The 14,768-nt window shown below is 44.1% G+C and overlaps 1 protein-coding gene across 5 annotated transcripts in view; it reads left to right on the top strand.

The window, feature by feature from the left end:
• The window catches only part of CRHR2 (corticotropin releasing hormone receptor 2), a 136,954-nt gene extending 122,556 nt beyond the window's left edge, over positions 1-14,398 (top strand). For all 5 annotated transcript variants that reach the window (XM_054171242.1, XM_009899109.2, XM_054171245.1 and 2 more), the window contains 4 exons: positions 248-333; positions 1,813-1,948; positions 3,617-3,658; positions 13,936-14,398. In XM_054171242.1, the coding sequence (XP_054027217.1) occupies positions 248-333; positions 1,813-1,948; positions 3,617-3,658; positions 13,936-14,076 (405 nt within the window). In that variant the 3' untranslated portion in view covers positions 14,077-14,398. The remainder of the gene's footprint in view (positions 1-247; positions 334-1,812; positions 1,949-3,616; positions 3,659-13,935) is intronic.
• The last annotated feature ends 370 nt before the right edge of the window (positions 14,399-14,768 follow it).

Raw genomic sequence — 14,768 nt, 5'->3', positions numbered from 1 at the left:
ACCCTTTGCTCCTTGTGGCACCTGGGACCATGAATTTTGTGCTCCATTTTCATTGCTGTTTGGAAAGCATTAGTAGCTGTTGGGTATTTGCTGCATAATCTGATATTTCCATTAAACTTCTGAGTCTGTGGCAATCAATGGTAAAACTGAGAGGTGGTTTTCAATCAGATAGGAACATCAGCATGTGCCTTCTAAAGCCATCAATGGACTCACTGGTCTTATTTTTTTCCTCTCCTTTCTTTTTCAGATAAATTTTGTATTTCTATTTAACATAGTTAGGATTTTAATGACAAAGCTGAGAGCTTCAACTACTTCAGAAACAATACAGTACAGGTAAGTCAGCTGTCTCTCTTCTTGGCAAAGAACTGCCTTGCCTGCCCTGGCCCTGCCCCATCTCTGTCTTTCCAGATGTCACTGTTGATCTCAGAAGAGTGCTGGTTTTGCCCCTCGAGCTCACACAGTATTTATTTTTACAGGTTATCCATAAAATTGTGCCTGCATTTTTCCTGTCCACTCTATTTCAATGTCACAGAATTACAGAATTGTCAAGGCTGGAAGAGACCTTTGAGATCATCTCATTCAACTACTTGCCTAGAGCTCACAATCCTGCAGCTACTGCTAAAGCAATGCCCAAACAGCCTGAGCTCACAGACCCAGAGACACATGTACTGCTGCAGCCACCAGCCTCCTTACCTCCTTCAGGCTTCCACATGCCCCAACACAATGGGACATGTGATGGCCTGACTTTCTTGTTCAGACTCTACTCTGCAGGTTTCCTCAGAAATGAAGGGGAAATCCACCCCTTCTTCATGCTCAAATCTCATGCCATACAGCTAAAACTAGGATTAAAAAGGCCCCGATTCAAATTTGTCCCTGCCACAGTTTGCAGGGACTATTGGAGGTATTAGATTCTGAGGCAATCTAAAGTAACTGCCTTCATCACTGAACAGACGATGGTGATCTTACCCTCACTACAAACTGAGAGAGGGAACCTTCTTTTTCCACAGCCTAAACAGAAAACCTGATCAATTCCAGGAAAGGCAGAGGCAAGCCTTGCTTGGCTAAAGCTGAGTAATCCAAACATTTGTGAAGCAAGTACTAGGCAATGTGGCAGCTGCTTTGAGACTGTCACTCTGTCCTGACACTGGCAATGTTTTTGTGCTCCCCTGCCTGCCTGCCTGTCTTTACCTACCTGTACAGCTTTATACAGAGATTTAGACACTTAGCCGAATTGCAGCCTTCTGTGTTCGCAGTGGATCTAGCACAATGAGTGCTGTTTTGCAGCTGACATCCCAGAATGCTATTACAGCACCAATAATAAAGACTAGCCCCTAATAACTGTGTTAATAATCACTTGTCCTTCATTGGGCACCCTCTGCCTATTTATTATTTATAAGGCAGCCCTAAGCAGTTGTGTTGGGTGTGCAGGTGTTGCAGAGACTGAGCAAGCCTTTGTACTCTGGGCAGAAGCAAAAGATGGAGTGCATTTAGAGGAGTGTGGCCAGCAGGTCCAGGGAGGTTCTTCTCACCCTCTACTCTGCCCTGGTGAGGCTGCACCTATTGTGTACACTTCTGGGCTCCCCAGTTCAAGAAGGGTGGGGAAGTAACGGAGAGAGTCCGATGGAGCTGAGGCAGAATGCTGGGAGGACTGTCTTGTGAGGAGAGGCTGAGAGACCTGGGGCTGTTCAGCCTGGGAAAGAGTAGACTTCTCAGTGCATGGGATGGGCTCTTCCCAGTGGTGGCCAGTGATAGGACAAGGGGCAATGAGCTTGTTTCTTGTGTTCACTTGCATTTTCTGTCTCTTACCCACAGGAAGGCAGTCAAGGCAACGTTAGTTCTTCTGCCCCTGCTGGGCATCACCTATATGCTTTTCTTTGTCAACCCTGGTGAAGATGACATTTCCCAGATTGTCTTCATCTATTTCAATTCCTTCCTGCAGTCTTTTCAGGTAAGAGAGCAAGGTTGCAGTTGCTATCAGCTGCTCCTGAAAGGATCCTCAGTGCTTTTCAGCCATAAACTTAAGGCAATGAAGCTGATGATAGAAATGTAAGCTGAAAATGGTTCTCACACTTACAAAATAGATACTTAAGCATTTCATATGGAGTGGAGATCTCCTCGCAGGTGTGTACTGGAGTGATTAACAGCAGCACAGTCTATAGCTACAGCTTCTTACCTGTGCTCCCATTTAAAGCCAATGGAGAGAGAGATGATTTTTCATTCTGTTTTAGTCTGCCTGAGAGAGAATGATGAATCACCCTCTCAAGGTACTTCTCTCTCCACAGAGCACAGGGTGAGCTGAGACTCAGACTTGATGTTGTACAACAGAAGGGAAACAATTCCTACCTGTTGGGCTTATTTAATTAAGACATTAGCTATATTGCCTAGCCTCCCCCTCCACCTCTCATACACCTGAGAATCCACACCCTATCTGCTTCCTTCCCTGAGTTTAAGAGGAGTTCTGCCAGGATGTAGAAGGCAGTGGAACATGAGTAATTGCTTCAGCTTCTTGTGTTTGGTACAAACCCAGAAGTTACTGAAGACCTTGAATGGTATTTAGCTATCCATTTGTGCATAGGTGTGTCCTCCAGCTTCACCTCTGCTTAAAGACCTTCTTGAGCCTGGGTGGAACTACATCTCACATTAATGTTTAGCCTCTGATATATGCAGGGGCAAGCATTCTGATACCCACAACACCCATACAAATACACAGCTCACATGCTGTCAAGCCAGATTCAGGGTTGTGGATGACAAAAGTTTTGACCTTTGAATTACTGTTTTTACTGTTTAGTTTTAAAACACACAACTGAAGATCCAAAGTGGAAAATATCCCTTTTAAGCTATGAACAAAGAAAGAATCTTTAGTCTTCACCAATGAACTGAGCCATGTTTTTCATTCCCTAAGATTACTTGTGTTTTTCATCTTCTGATGCTCAGTGTCTCAACAGACTCTGCACTGCTTATTTTCATGTCAGTGTTATGAGGACATATGTAAGAAAGCAAGCACAGGGAACCTCTCCTTTATGGTGACAATAATTACAGTCCAGTGATGAAAGCAAAATGGGTAGGATTCCACAGATTGAGAGATGAAAGTGTCTTCATGTTTTCATCTCAGCTTCCATTAGAGTCATTACATTCTGCAGCTGTTACAGGGGTCTAAGTCACTGCTGTCAGTAGATTCCACAAGCAGTTCAGCTCAGATGAATGTAAGCAAGCTGATGACACCCTTGCCCACACAAAACCATCTGAGGCCACTTGACACCCCCTTGTAAGCGTCTGAGACATGCACATAGAGCTGCAGGTATGACACAGCACCTGTGAAGGGTCTGTGCCATTTTAGGGAGCAAACTGGTAGCTCTGGGTATGCTTTAGCCCACCTAAAGTGGCAATGCCCTCTCTAGGTGGAAGTTCTGTCAAGATTCTAGCTCTCGTGTCTCACCTGTGAGCTGCAAGACATTTAGTGTTTTCTCAAGAAGTTGTAAAGATTTCCTCTGTCTAGAAGTGGGTGATCTCAGCAAGATTATGCCTCTGCTCAGCATGATCCCAGGCTAAAGCTCAGTCCCTGATTTTGTGTGTTAAAATACTTATCTAATAATTGACTGCTTTCTATTCTTTCCAGGGTTTCTTCGTGTCAGTATTTTACTGCTTCTTGAATGGTGAGGTAAGCAGTGTCCCCTGCTGTCAGTGTAATTAATTCTCAAGAGGTGGAACTTGCTTGAATGATTGTAGAAACATGAGATGCTTTTACATGGGGTCATAGTCCCATTTGTCTGTTGCTCTTGCAGAACACCCTGCTAATGTGCATCTGAATTTCCCAGCCTTCTTTGTAGACAGTCTTTGTTCACAGAGCTTCAGCAAATTCAGGGCATTACCTGGGAGGGCAGAGGAAAAGAAATCTTCTCAGATTATAACAGTTTTATTCTTTGCTTTAAGACTCCTTTGAAGTTTCTCATTAATTGCAAATAAGATTTCTGGGCATACAAAAGTGATACTTCTGAGCTCTGCTCTCGTTAAGGATATGCTGCCGGTGACCCAGTTCTCTAATGGGATTGCCACGCTGAGTTGAGTGAGTTAGTTTGCCTCTATGGGCATCTCTAAGTGGTCATTGCCTGTTGCTTTCACAAAAGAGGGCTGGGGACAGGGTCTTCCTCAGAATTAATTTTAGATACTGCTACTCAAGCAAGAAATGTTTCACTAATATCTCTCAGGGTATGACTTACAACCCAAAGTGTGAAGAGATTTGTATCTTTTCCCCAACTTATAATGCCAGTGTCTCATTTAGATGTGTCATCTATGTCCAGTTAGACTTTGTGTCTCTGCAGAATTAATTCCATGTCTTAATAATTCCTGCTGTATTTGGATACATTTTGCCTGTGCTCCTTCTGAACTTCCTTGTGGGCTATGAAGAGGAATGGACATGCCTGCTGACCCAGCTGCTCTCAAACATTTTGTATACTTCAGCCAGTGAAGCACCAGTGTTGGCTTTTCTACATTTCCTCTCTTCCTCACTGACCAGCAGGTCAGCTCTAACCTCTACTGGTGTACAGGGTAATTCCTCCCCAGGTGCAGGATCCTATGCTTGCTCTTATTGAACTTCATTAGTTTCCTCTCCACCCAATGCTCTAGTCTCACAATTATCTGCTGTGAAGAAGCCTTTACTTCTTAGTGTGTGTGAACAGCATCACATGAGAAGTACCAACATCTCTTCTGCATTCTCTCAGAGAGGTGTCTCTGCTGGAAGTGGTGAGGAAGGTAATGCCCTCGTGAGGCACCAGGGCTTTTAGTGAGATCCACAGCGGGTTTTGTTCTAAAAGAGGAAAAGAGCCTCTAAGTGGTAGCCTTTCAGTAGCCTGAAATCTTTGCAAGTATCCCTGAAGCCTTGCTGAATTATTGTCTCTGCAGTGAGACCAATATTTCTGTCTCTGTGATAGATGGGCTGATGACTGGCTATCTCAGAAGGTTTTAAGTACTTAAGGTTTTCCACTTACGAGAGAGCCACATTCTTTAAATGCATGTAATAGTCTTTAACAAGTTATTAATCCCACACAGTGCCAGGCCTGCTGTGAATGATGACACAAGCAAAAAGGCCACAAACCCCATTAATTTAAAGCTGTAATGATGCTGTAATCTCAGCTGCATCTCTACCATTCCATACTTGACACAGCTTGTAACTAGATACTTCAAAACTTCCAATCACTGGCTGTAGCAGAGCTTGAACAACATTGATCAAGATGGAAAGTGAAGAAAGTTTCTGTCTTTTTGTCACTGTTCTATCTGTGAGGTTTGGCAAACAAAACAACAACAAAAAAAGAGGATTTTCTGTCTCTGTAACACCTTGTGGCCTCCCTTAATTTAAACAAACACATCCTTAGGACCCAGCGTGTTTTATGACCGTGAGTTCTTGTACTCCAGATCAGAGGAGCTACACAACTGTGCTGCTCGAGCAGATCTGATGTGCTGGTGGAGAGGGCAGCACCTCCAGCACTTTATCTGAGGACAGCAGTTTGGTAATACAAGATAGCACCATAAAAGGGCTTGGTCTGGGTTTTGCAGAGATTTGGTCTGACATTTCAGCAGTGAGATCACTGAAGGGAAAAAGTGAAGCCGTTCAATTGCAGTCCACGCAAAGAATTTCACATGGGATGAGCTTATTTCCTTATGGCTTGGTAGCAGGCATTTGACCTGGGAATACAAGCATCTCCTCTTGCTTCATTTCCACAACACACAACATTGCAACACAGATCTTGGACCAGCTCTTTTGGCTGCACTGAGGATTAAGACAATGGGCCATGTCTTGAGAGATTGCGTGCCATTTGGACCCCTCTGCTGGAGATAGGATCTTTCAGGGTTTGAATAGGAATGGATTTCCAAGGCAACACATTATACACAAGATCCCCTTGTGAACATAGGAAGAAGAAGCAGTTTAGCTACAAACTTGGCACATTTTTATGTTTTCTTGCTTCTGGAAAGTTCTAAAGGTGTTTTGAACAAAGTATGTGCACCATGGATCACAGGATGTTAGGGGTTGGAAGGGACCTCCAGAGATCATCAAGTTCAACCCCCCTGCCAGAGCAGGACCATAGAATCTAGTACAGGAACACATCCAGGTGGGTCTTGAAAGTCTCCAGAGAAGGAGACTCCACAACTCCTCTGGAGAGCCTGATCCAGTGCTCTGTGACCCTCACAGCGAAGGAGTTCCTCCTCCTGTTGAGGTGGAAACTCCTGTGCTGTAGTTTATATCCATTGCCCCCTGGCTTATCACAGGGTTCAACTGAGCAGAGCCTGTCCCCTCCCTCTTGACCCCCAGCCCTCAGATATTTATAAACATTTATTAAATCCCCTCTCAGTCTTCTGCAGACTGAAAAAGCCCCAGGGCTCTCAGCCTCTCCTTACAGAGCAGTGCTCCAGTCGCTTCATCATCCTGGTAGCTCTCTGTTGGACTCTCTCGAGTAGATCCCTGTCCCTCTTGAACTGGGGAGCCCAGAACTGGATGCAATATTCCAGGTGTGGCAGAGTAGAGGGGGAGGAGAACCTCCCTTGATCTGCTGGACACTCTCCTCTGAGTGGAAGGGCATGAGTTGCCGTCGGCACTTGACTCTCATTAATTTATCCAGAGACTTTATGGAAGCAAAGTTGCAATTTTTTGGACACAGAAAATCTGCCAGCACTAGAGGGCAAAAATATGGAAATGACATTTCATTTGAATGGTAAAGACCATCTCTGGACTTGCAAGAAAATTAAGGATGAGAGGTTTCTGAGAATTTAAGATGTACTGAAAAACACATTTGCATTTCTGGTCAATGCCACTTTAAAAGAGTGGAAGGGGGCTGGGAACTTCTCTCTTTTTCATGACTGCAGTAATCCAGATGCTCCTCAACACTTTTTCTATCAACTCACAGATCACAAGACTGAATTTAATTTCACATAACATTGGCTTAAAAGAAAAAAGACCTTTAATATGGAGTATTCTGGAGCAAGGGTAGATTCAATGGCTCGAAAGTGTGCTGAAGAGGATGCATTCCCACACACAAAAAAGAGACCCACAACCTGTTGGGATGTTTTTATTGCAGCTCACTGAAAAATCTCCAGGTTTCTTCAGCTGATGAAGCTTTTTCTACCTAGGTCAGTTTGCTTATAACAAGCTAATAAGTTATAATCAGGGATATGCTTTCATCATATCTCCTCCTGATGTACGTCTGGATGAGAATGTAGAGCCATACAAACTACTAAATCATCTCTTCAGCCTCTCTAGTACAAGCTGATGAATGCAATCTAGTAACTGAGCTTGAGAGCATGTGTTTAATGAAAGCCTGCCTTTCAAAAGGGTGCTTGGTGTGGTATTCATCTCACATGGTACCTCTGATTCTTCTGACAATGATCTTGAGAATGGAAGGTTGGACAAAAACATCACTCTCCTATCCAGGTCACAGCCAGACCTCAAACTGAAAAAAAGGCTCAGTGAAGGCATGGATTTGAAATTGAGAAACAGCTGAGGGAAGGCATGGACTTGAAACTGACAAAAGGCTGGGTGAAAGCATGGATTCTTAGCTCAAGCAGGCCTCAGAGTCTAGTATCATCTGCTCAATATCAATGATCAGCTATGAATTCACCTACAAAATGGAAAGCAATTAACTGTCAGAGAGAAATCATAACAGGAGAGGAATAGAGCAGGTTGCTTGGTTAGGTTGCACTGTAAATTATTCTCACAACAAGGTTCAAGGCAAGAATAAATATGTTTAATTTTTTTGTGTTGACTCTTTACCCAGGCACCATCTGTCTCTCAAAATCTATTAAGCTCAAAGTGGCTTACTTTGATCTGATCATCTTGGGAGGCTATTCATTAAAATTGCCAGCTATGAATCACCACCTAAATGGTTAGTCATCCACCTGCCCATCAATCTAAGCAGACTTCACATGCATCATTCTGAACTCAAAGGACATGCATTAAGCATTCCTTCAAATCACTGAATAAATATAAATATGGGGGTGGACTGGAGGCCTAAAGTTTAACTCCATCTCCCACCATGATTGCTTTCTGAGCAAAGGTGCCCAACAGTGCATGCATGAGTACTGCTCCTAAATGCCTCTGAGGATGACTAGTCAGTATAGAGTCAACTGAAGGGATCAGACCTTCTCTTTGGCACCAGCAAGAAGCAGTTCATTACAGGACTGTGATCTTCTCTTCCATCCCCAAGCATGTTCTGGTTATAGGTTGCCTCCATTGTTGTGACTCCAGTAGGTCTCTGCAGACTGAGGTCCTGCCAGAGAAAGAAAACTGTGAAGTCCAGGCATGGTGAAAAGTAGCAACTGGTCTGGGGGTCCTTCCTTACCCCATCTTCCTTTTCATTACACTACTTCTGTTGCATGTGTGGCTCCAGAGCACTCCAGAACAAAACCACAGAGGCTCAAGGTGGATTGACTGCATTCATAGCCTCCCTCTCTAGTGGCTACTTCTGGTCCCTTGTGGGCCAGAAGAAAAGAGCCACATTTGCTTCCATCCCAAAACATGGAGCAAATCTTTATAACTAGCCAGAACTCTTCTAGCTCCTCAAACAGTTATAGATGATAACGAAATTGCACTGCTGTGATCTCAGGAATAAACCATCAATGTCCCAGTCTAGGAGGTGCTGCAAAACTGCTCTGCTGTCACCAGGTTGCCAGGAATTGCTGCCCAAGACTAGCAAAAAAGAAGGAATTGCAGACCCATTAACCAGGCTAATTTTTTTTGGGGGGGAGAAAAAGAAACCAAACAATGTTGCATAAAATAATGGTGTGATGTGAGCTGTTTGGGAGAAAAAAAAGAGAAAGTACCACCTGAGCTTCATTTTTGTTTCCTTTGAGCCTTGCAGATTGTTTTGACTACATCCCTTCCCTGCCTTATGAGGATTAAACACTGATAATGCCATCTTTATAGAGGATTGTTTTGTCTAATGGTGACATGACCACCTTTGGCCTGAGAGGCTGGCTCTCCTGGGAGCCTTGTAAAGCCATGCCAGTAGGATGAGAGGTGGCTGTAGGACACACCCCTGTAGTTTCTCTCTGATGTGCTTTCTCTGAGTGTTAGCATTCCTCATCTGCAGATCCCCAGACCTGTCAGTCCAGTGCTCTCTGTGCTTAGTCTCTTCTGCTTCTTTGCTTCCATTCAGGACTGCACTTTATCCTTCCAAGGATCTAGAGAGACTTGACCCATAGGTTTCTTCACAGCATTTGCTGTCTTTCTTCCCTGAGGGACACTCTAACCCTATGAAAAACATTCAAGGTACCATGTAAGGCATCACCTTATGTGAGTTTAAGTTCTATTATGTAATAGGTGGGATTTATCCCCCTAACCTTAGCCATCTAACAGATACACATATGTGATTATGACCACCCTCAGCTTCATTTGTAGGCAATGATTCAGCCAAATGAGAGTAGATTTCAGCTGACCTATTTTATTTACCTAGTCCTGATGAGCTGCTACCAAGGTCCTTTATGTCTCTGCTGGGTACAGTGATAGACAAGGGCTTCAGAAACTTCATGGAAATGGGATTACACTGCAGAGCCAGACACAGCGAGACCAATGCCTTGAAATTTAAATTCTGTATTGCCAGGTCTCTTTTGCTCATCTGGACACTGCTTGGAAGTCCCTCTTGCTCACCTGTGGGTTGCAGTAAGATTTATTCAATCTCCATCAATTTTCCCACAATTCGCACCACCATTTGTAACGGAAGATGTTTATAAAGTCCAAAGTTATCATCCAGTTACCTCCAGCTGCAGCAAAAGGAGCTTAAACATGTCACAAAGGTGCCTGGGTGTAGGTGGAACCTCATTAAGTCCTTACTGAGACCTGCTTTCATGGAGCAAAAACTGGTTTGTTTCAAAGCCTGTTGAGATATATATAAACCTTCATTTATTTCATTTACCTTGGGGTCATGTTTTCTGGGAATAAAAAGTTGCATATGAGCAAAGGAAGGATTTAATTAGTGTTGTCTATAGTCACAGGCTACTGAACACCATGATTATTCTATAGTCAGAGACCACCTGTTGTCTCTCTGCCCCTCACTTGTTACCATTTTCATGTGAGAGACAGGGGATGATGGCATCCCAGCAGTCTTACTCCCAGCTTGCATTACCATGGCAGCTCATTTAATCCCACTCTCCTTATCAAAGCCTTCCTTTTAACCCACATTACTGCTATTCTGTTTTACTATCACATCAAATCCCAAGTGAGTGGTGCCCTTTGTTCTTAAGCACTGTGTAAATGGATAAAGCTTTCTTCCTCTCTGCTAATAAAACATGACATTTCCTCCAAAAAACCTGATGCTTGATGTTGCTAGAGCCTCTTTCTTCATTTCTAATTGATGGTTGCAGCAGCAGGAGCAAGTTAAGTAATGGCAACACAAAACTGGCATCTGTTTTATTCAAAGCAGCCTTTCCCTGCCTGTTTTCATCCTTCTCTCCACGTTTTACAATCTTTTCTTTATTGTTATTGTTGTTGTTCTTCTGAAGAGAGGTTTTACAGATTTTTTTATAATAGGATGTGGGGTTTAGTCATTTGCAGATGTGGCCTGAAAGTTTGAGAAGTCCTCACTTTGGTGATCCAATCAAAACTATCACCCAGTGACTTCTCTTCCTCCCATCACCTGAGTTAGTTCTCTTGACTCTTCTAAAGCGCTCCTGGTGAGAGCAGTGTCCACAGGCTGTAGGCACAAATCTGTTGGTAAATCTGATTTCACCATGTGCTCCGAAAGCAACTGTGATTATTCACAGCAGGCAAAGTGCTGAGCTGAAAAGAGACATTCCGAGAGAGTAACTCTTCGGAAGAAAAAGACAGACCAAGGGTCAAGAGAGAGAACTGAACTCTCTGCTCAGCAGCACGGATAAACTTTGGCTTCTCAAGCAACTCAAGTTACGTAGAGGTGAGACTGATCGTTTGTATTCCTAAGAGTCTTTGTTAAGCTCTAACCACTGATGACAGGCTGCAGGCATCTTTGGGCTATTGCAGACAAGTGCTGTTGATTTCAGGTCATAGATGCACTAATGCTGACTCTGAGACATGGTATTGACTCTTCAAATGGCTTAACTAGGTGTGGATGCTCTCATGGGCATTAACAGCCACCTTTGAAGTTGCTATTTTGCTTTGTCTTTTTCTATTACTCTTTCCCCATCTAATAGCTTTTTTAGTGCCTTTTGAAACATGTTATTATAGCAGTCACAGCTAGTTTGCTTTCCTCTCTCCTGACCTAAAGTTAAGCTAGCATTTGTTGCTGAGTTCAGCTGTAAGAGACAAATTTGAGCGTAACCTTTTCTGCTCCTGCTCTTGTCACATCCTAATTGCAGTGAATTATTCTGTCATTAAGACATGATTTGCACTCACCCCTATAAGTGCAGAATCTATTTCCACGTGCCCAGTCCATTAGGACTGGGTCCAGCTGTCCAAGAAGGAAGCATTTTTGTTAGGACGTTTTATCCTTCCTTAAAGCTTGGTTAGACTCCGGAGTCTTTACCTCCAGGCTCATTCTTTATGATCTGATTGCTTTGAAGCACAAATGATAAGTCTAACCTGGCTTCACTGGCTGAGGCAGTATCTGTTCCCACAAATTGCTCAGAAACACAAAAAGTCCATCAGGCCTCTTCCCCTTTTCCTTTCCCTATGCAATGGTGCTGCGGGAGTGCCTGGGTGCAAGAACTCACAGGTTTCCCGGTCTCCTATTAACATCCTTAGCAAGCCTGTGCTCTGCATGGAGATTTACTCTCTGCTTGTGCACCAGGGGTGAAGAAATTCACCTCTTTGAAGGACGTAAGTAGACCACAGGATCCCTGTACAAGGGCAAATCCCACTCCAGCAGAAAGGAGAAAATCTTTTTTCTAACAATATCTTGGCATGGAATATTTGAGAGGTAACATCCCTCTGCAGGTCAAGTCCCATGTTCATATGGGACATTTCCCAGGACACTCATCATCCCTCTGACACTTGACATGTTACTTATACCATTTGCCTTAGGTACCAAATATTCATTTTTATACTCAGAGGAGCAAGATGGAGCAAAGACTTGTTCCTCATATTTAAGCTGCCCTCTTAAGGGGTGCGCAGTTTGAGTGAGAAATACCTCTGCTACTAGAGTCCATCAGTTCATTTGAGCACCTGTTAAACAGCAGCTTGGAGCTGGTCTGAGGTGGGACTAGGGTGTGTGTATTTTTCATGTTTTGAGTAGCCATCACACTGCACCTGAAGCCAGGCCCTGAGTCAGTGCACTTTTGGACTATGTGCTTCGACACCACCTTCCCTGCAATCTCAGTGGTTTTCATAGATAGCTTTGATCTACCTCAGGTGCTGCTAGGTGAGAAGCTGTGTCAGCATGGGTTTCACACAGGCTGTGCAAGCTCATCCTGGGCCTTGTGCTGTTGCCATGGTAGCTGATCCATGCTGAGGTCTACTCTACAACAACATCACTGCCATTAATACCCAAGCTTTAGCCTGCTGGTGATAAAAATGGAGATAGGAGCACTCCTTTGCTATTGTGGGATGCAGTCAAGATAAGTACATTGAAGACTGAAAACCATTCAGGGTGAGCTGTCAATATTGCCTAGATTTAGCGGTATTTATAATCCAGGCATCTAAGGCAGAGCTTGCTTTCTAGACTCCCTTCATAACTCTTGAAAGGAATTAAGTATGTTTCATCTGACCACAGTATCTGGCCTACTTTGCACATTGGCTTTAGGAGAAGATGAATCATACCCTTTGAGCATACTGACTGATTCTTGCTTGCTCAGGAAGGGAGCTCTGAGTCGGCAGCTGAGGTGTAATGTCTACATTACATTATTTATAACCCCACCTCTAAAGAAATGTGGCTTTGGCAAAGGAGGCCCTGGCCTGATGTAGGTGTTGTGTGTAAAAATGCTCTTCCTTCAAAGAAGCAGCAAAATGTCAACAACCTTTCCTAGTATCATGAGTACAATTTCTCATTGACTCTCTAAGTTTGGCGCAGCCCTAAGTGATGCTGCTTTGGCAGGGGGGTTAGACTCAATGATCTAAGGTCTTTTCCAACCTGGTTAATTCTAGTCTAGTCTAGTCTAGTCTATATTCTTACTCTGCTGTACTTCTATTCCATTCCATTCCATTCCATTCCATTCCATTCCATTCCATTCCATTCCATTCCATTCCATTCCATTCATCTCTTGAGGTCCCTTCCAACCTTGTCTCTAGAGTAAGCAGAGATCAAGAACATCTACAAACTGGTCTAAATGTTTCCTTTCAGGTTCTGACTTTGAGTCTTCTATGCCAGTGATTTGGCAGGAATTGATTAAAGTCTGTGTTATGTCAAGTTTTCCTTCATGTTGTGTTTAAGGCTTAGGTTCCTATCACCTGTGTTTCTCTTATACATTATATAAGTTTGAGGCAGAGCTCCTGGGCTCTCTCTTAGGTCCCTGACACACAAAAAAATGAGCTCAGACTTCAAGATTCATCTGTTCTAGGTAAGTATCTGCTTGAAGGATGGCCTTCTGTTGACTGTAGATTAGCTCTGCATTGCCTATACAAGAATCTAGGAGGGACTGGGTCAGGTCTGTCTATGTTGTAGACACCAATATTTAGTTAGATGATTTTCATACACAAGAGAAGCAGAGGCAACTCTAAAACCTCCACCAGGTGCCTCCATCTTGAGGGCTTGATTCAGTCACAGAAGCTTAGACATTCATTGCCATTTGAAATGCTCTGGGGCATTTAAGACATGCACTATGAGACATGAGGTATGTGAAACCCCTGCCTTTCCCAGCGTGCAGTACTCAGGGGACCGTCAAGCAAAGCAGATGCCGCTGTTCAGGCAGCTGAATCAAGCCCTGCATGTTTCAGTGCTTTGACACATCTCATCACTTGTCACGGCACTGCCCAGTGTCCTCTGCAAGGAGGAGACCTGAGTGGTCCAAGTATTCATGGCCTCTCCTTTTCTTCCCCACCAGGTGCGTTCTGCTGCCAGGAAACGATGGCACCGCTGGCAGGACCACCACTCCCTGCGGGTGCGCGTGGCTCGGGCCATGTCCATCCCCACCTCGCCCACGCGGATCAGCTTCCACAGCATCAAGCAGACCGCGGCCGTGTGACGTGCCCCACGCACGCGCACGCACCACGTGGTGGCCTTCAGGGTTCTTCTTTCTTCACTCTTCCCAAGCCCCTCTCTTCAGCCTTTCTCCCTTTACTCTGCACTGCTCTCTTCTGCGAGGAGGCGCCCGCCGTGGTTTTGTGGACTCTCATCTCCTTATTCGTGATGCTGCTTGAAGGCAACCAGGGAAAAGCCTCTCGGAGCAGGTGGTGGCGAAAGAGATTGGAAGAAGAAAGAGATTCAACAACTGATTGCACCTTGTGGAAGTTCACAATACAATGTCTAAACCAGCAGACTGGCAGGAACAATCAAAGTTTTTTCCTCCTTTTCCCACCCCACCCCCCTCTTTTTTTTCTGTATTGTGGTGAACAAAGACTCTTTTGACCATCCTGCCCATCTCACCCTGTACATTGATTCCTGATGAGTTCAACACTTTGGTGTATAGATAGCCCGTCTCTTTCTTGTTTCTTTGTACAATGTTCTCTGCAGGACTGTCATTTGAGAACATGTGGCAGCAAGGAGAAGAACATCTGAAAGATGAAAGAAGAAAATCTGGATTTAACCTACCTTCCCCATTTCTCCTTTTGATACATGGGGAGCGAGCCAGATCATCGTTGGACTGTTTAAGACAGGGCACTTTGCCTTGGAAGAGCAATGCCCTGCTGACACACAGAACTTTGAGAAGGACAGCAA

This window comes from Dryobates pubescens, chromosome 21 (assembly GCF_014839835.1).
Source record: "Dryobates pubescens isolate bDryPub1 chromosome 21, bDryPub1.pri, whole genome shotgun sequence".
Classification (NCBI taxonomy): domain Eukaryota; kingdom Metazoa; phylum Chordata; class Aves; order Piciformes; family Picidae; genus Dryobates; species Dryobates pubescens.
This window is presented reverse-complemented; position numbering and strand designations above follow the sequence as displayed.